Below are 3,011 nucleotides of genomic sequence, written 5' to 3' on the forward strand. Positions count from 1 at the left end.
AAGCGGGTTATTGTTTTTCACAGTTAATTTAACTTAATAATTTAGTTGTGAATGGTTTGTTTTTTAATTCACATTCAGCTTGAAGAACATGAAAAAGCTCTTCGTATTTTAGTGCACAAGCTAGAGGATTATACCGGAGCTGAGAATTATTGTCTGCGGCTATCAGAAGGTAAAGAGAGAAAGACACGACATAGGCTTTTCCACACACTTTTGGGAGTGTATCTTGACCCTGACTTAGAGTAAGTGTTTTATAACAGTCAAAGTATTTTTGTATTCCTAGTTCTGCTGACTTTCACATGCAGAAGTAATGTTTTGTTAGTAGTTCTACTTCTTCACAAACAATCAAAGTAAATATCTTGTTTGAAAGATGTCTAAATTATTATTTATACAGAGAAATAAAAGGAACTGGAATGTTGGTCTGAGAAAAATATTTTTTTCCATTTTACAGAACATAAAATGTGGAATAATAAATTAGAATTGAATTATAGAATATAGAATATTTAATTATCGTTTGTAAAATAAGAAAACATCAGAAGGTAATCTCCATCTGGTGCAGTTGTCACTTTAAAACTAAGTTCATCCCGTAACAGCCTTTGCTGATGATGAATAGGGATTGTGAACCTTATGACAAAAAATAAATAAATAATATATATATATATATATATATGTATCGCATTACCGTTATTGGTCCAGGTTGTCAACTTATTTTCATAGCAGATATTGTCTGTGACAAAGCACCCAAATGTTTTGGGGATATCCCATATATCAAACAAAATTCAAACGTTGATGTTAATTTAGTCAGCCGTCATGGAAAATCAAACAAGTGTACAAACATCAAATAAGGTTACGAAGCTGAGTGCTTACACCCACAACGGCTCGACTTCGACTGCCTTTTATTTTCTATAGCCAGTTGTGGGAAGGCAGGTATATATATATCAGGGGAACTGCTATAAATATTTGTGTGGGAATCCTGTTTATAGAGTGAATTTCTGATTTTTTAAATAATTACAGACAGTACAAAAATAAAAGTATTCTCAGCAGCATTGACAGTACAATGATACAAAAATCCTCAGTTCTGTTCAAAGTAAAATGATATGAGAATCCTCAGTTCCGTTCAAAGTAAAATGATATGAGAATTCTCAGATGCATTGATGGTACTAAGATACAGGGATCATCAGCTGTATTGTCACAAACAATAGCTGAATTGGTTATATTATTTCTTTGTATTCAAAACTTGTATTTTAAGTGCATAAAAAGATCAAATCATGCTCCTTGGAGAAAATATTTTGTTTGTGTGTGTTTAGAGAAGAGGAAGTTGTAAAAGTAAATTAATAATTTGTTAGTCTGGTATCTTTCAATTACATATAGGCTTCAGTAATGATAATTAATGCAGATTCTCAGATTTGAGATTATTTTCAACATTAGTAGGCTATCAGTTATGTTAGACCAGCTTAAAAAATTATTTACATCACTTTGAAGTAAGAAATACTATAAATATGTGTCATTTCCTGGTTAAACTAGTTGTGATTGTAATGATTCTTACATTTTCCTTGTTATATCAGTCACAGATATGAATATAAAGTTTATAAATTATCAAGATGTTTCAATTGTTTAAAAGTCTTTAAAGTAAAATGTATTCTAATGAATCTTTGAAACCAGTGAAAAACATAGAGAAGAATTGTTAGCCCCAGCAGTTCAACTGTTAAACAGTGAAGAGGCAGAGTTTGATGCTGTAAAGGTAAGAAAACTGCTAAATGGTAAATAATCTTTAAAGTAAGACTTGTTAAACAGTGAAGAGGCAGAATTTGATTCTGTTAAAGTAAGACTTGTTAAACAGTAAAGTGACAGAATTTGATTCTGTTAAAGTAAGACTTGTTAAACAGTGAAGAGGCAGAGTTTGATTCTGTTAAAGTAAGACTTGTTAAACAGTGAAGAGGCAGAGTTTGATTCTGTTAAAGTGAGACTTGTTAAACAGTAAAGTGACAGAATTTGATTCTGTTAAAGTAAGACTTGTTAAACAGTAAAGTGGCACAGTTTGATTATGTTATTAAAGTAAGACTTGTTAAACAGTAAAGTGGCACAGTTTGATTAGAATCAAACTGTGCCACTTTACTATTTAAAATAGGTCTTACTTTAACAGAATCAAACTGTGCCACTTTACTATTTAAAACAAGTCTCATTTTAACAGAATCAAACTGTGCCACTTTACTGCTTAACAAGTCTCATTTTAATAGGTTAAAGTAAGACCTATTTTAAATAGTAAAGTGGCACAGTTTGATTCTGTTAAAGTAAGACCTATTTTAAATAGTAAAGTGGCACAGTTTGATTTTCTTAAAGTGAGACCTATTTTAAATAGTAAAGTGGCACAGTTTGATTCAGTTAAAGTGAGACTAGTTAAACAGTAAAGTGGCACAGTTTGATTCTATTAAAGTAAGACTTGTTAAACAATAAAGTGGCACAGTTTGATTCTGTTAAAATGAGACTTGTTAAGCAGTAAAGTGGCACAGTTTGATTCTGTTAAAATGAGACTTGTTTTAAATAGTAAAGTAGCAGTTTTATGTTGTAAAGGTTAAGATAGCTATTAAACAGTAAAGTCAAACAGTTTGAAAATATTAAATGAGACAGCTGTGAAGTATAGTAAAATAGATGTTGTAAAAGCAAGACAGCTATTCATTGACATTACTAATTATTATTATTATGAAACTAATAGCAGTTAAAGGTTATATGCTACTGAGAAGACAAGACAGAAGTTAAGTAAGACACTTGTTATTGAGAAGACAAGACAAAAGTTAAGTAAGACACATTTGTTATTGAGAAGACAAGACAGAAGTTAAGACACTTGTTATTGAGAAGACAAGACAGAAGTTAAGTAAGACATTTGTTATCAAGAAGACAAAACACTTGTTAAGTAAAACATTTGTTATCAAGAAGACAAAACACTTGTTAAGTAAAACATTTGTTATCAAGAAGACAAAACACTTGTTAAGTAAAACATTTGTTATCAAGAAGAC

The 3,011-nt window shown here is 30.5% G+C and overlaps 1 protein-coding gene across 1 annotated transcript in view; it reads left to right on the forward strand.

Moving 5' to 3' along the window:
* Nucleotides 1-3,011, forward strand: part of LOC106473588 (transforming growth factor-beta receptor-associated protein 1-like) — a gene marked incomplete at its 5' end in the record, with an annotated part of 46,525 nt that overhangs the window by 38,014 nt on the left and 5,500 nt on the right. Inside the window, 2 exons of the mRNA XM_013934273.2 lie at nucleotides 79-239; nucleotides 1,660-1,738. Coding sequence (XP_013789727.2) covers nucleotides 79-239; nucleotides 1,660-1,738 — 240 coding nt within the window. The remainder of the gene's footprint in view (nucleotides 1-78; nucleotides 240-1,659; nucleotides 1,739-3,011) is intronic.

The sequence above is a fragment of the Limulus polyphemus genome, unplaced genomic scaffold (assembly GCF_000517525.1).
Source record: "Limulus polyphemus unplaced genomic scaffold, Limulus_polyphemus-2.1.2 Scaffold6300, whole genome shotgun sequence".
NCBI lineage: Eukaryota > Metazoa > Arthropoda > Merostomata > Xiphosura > Limulidae > Limulus > Limulus polyphemus.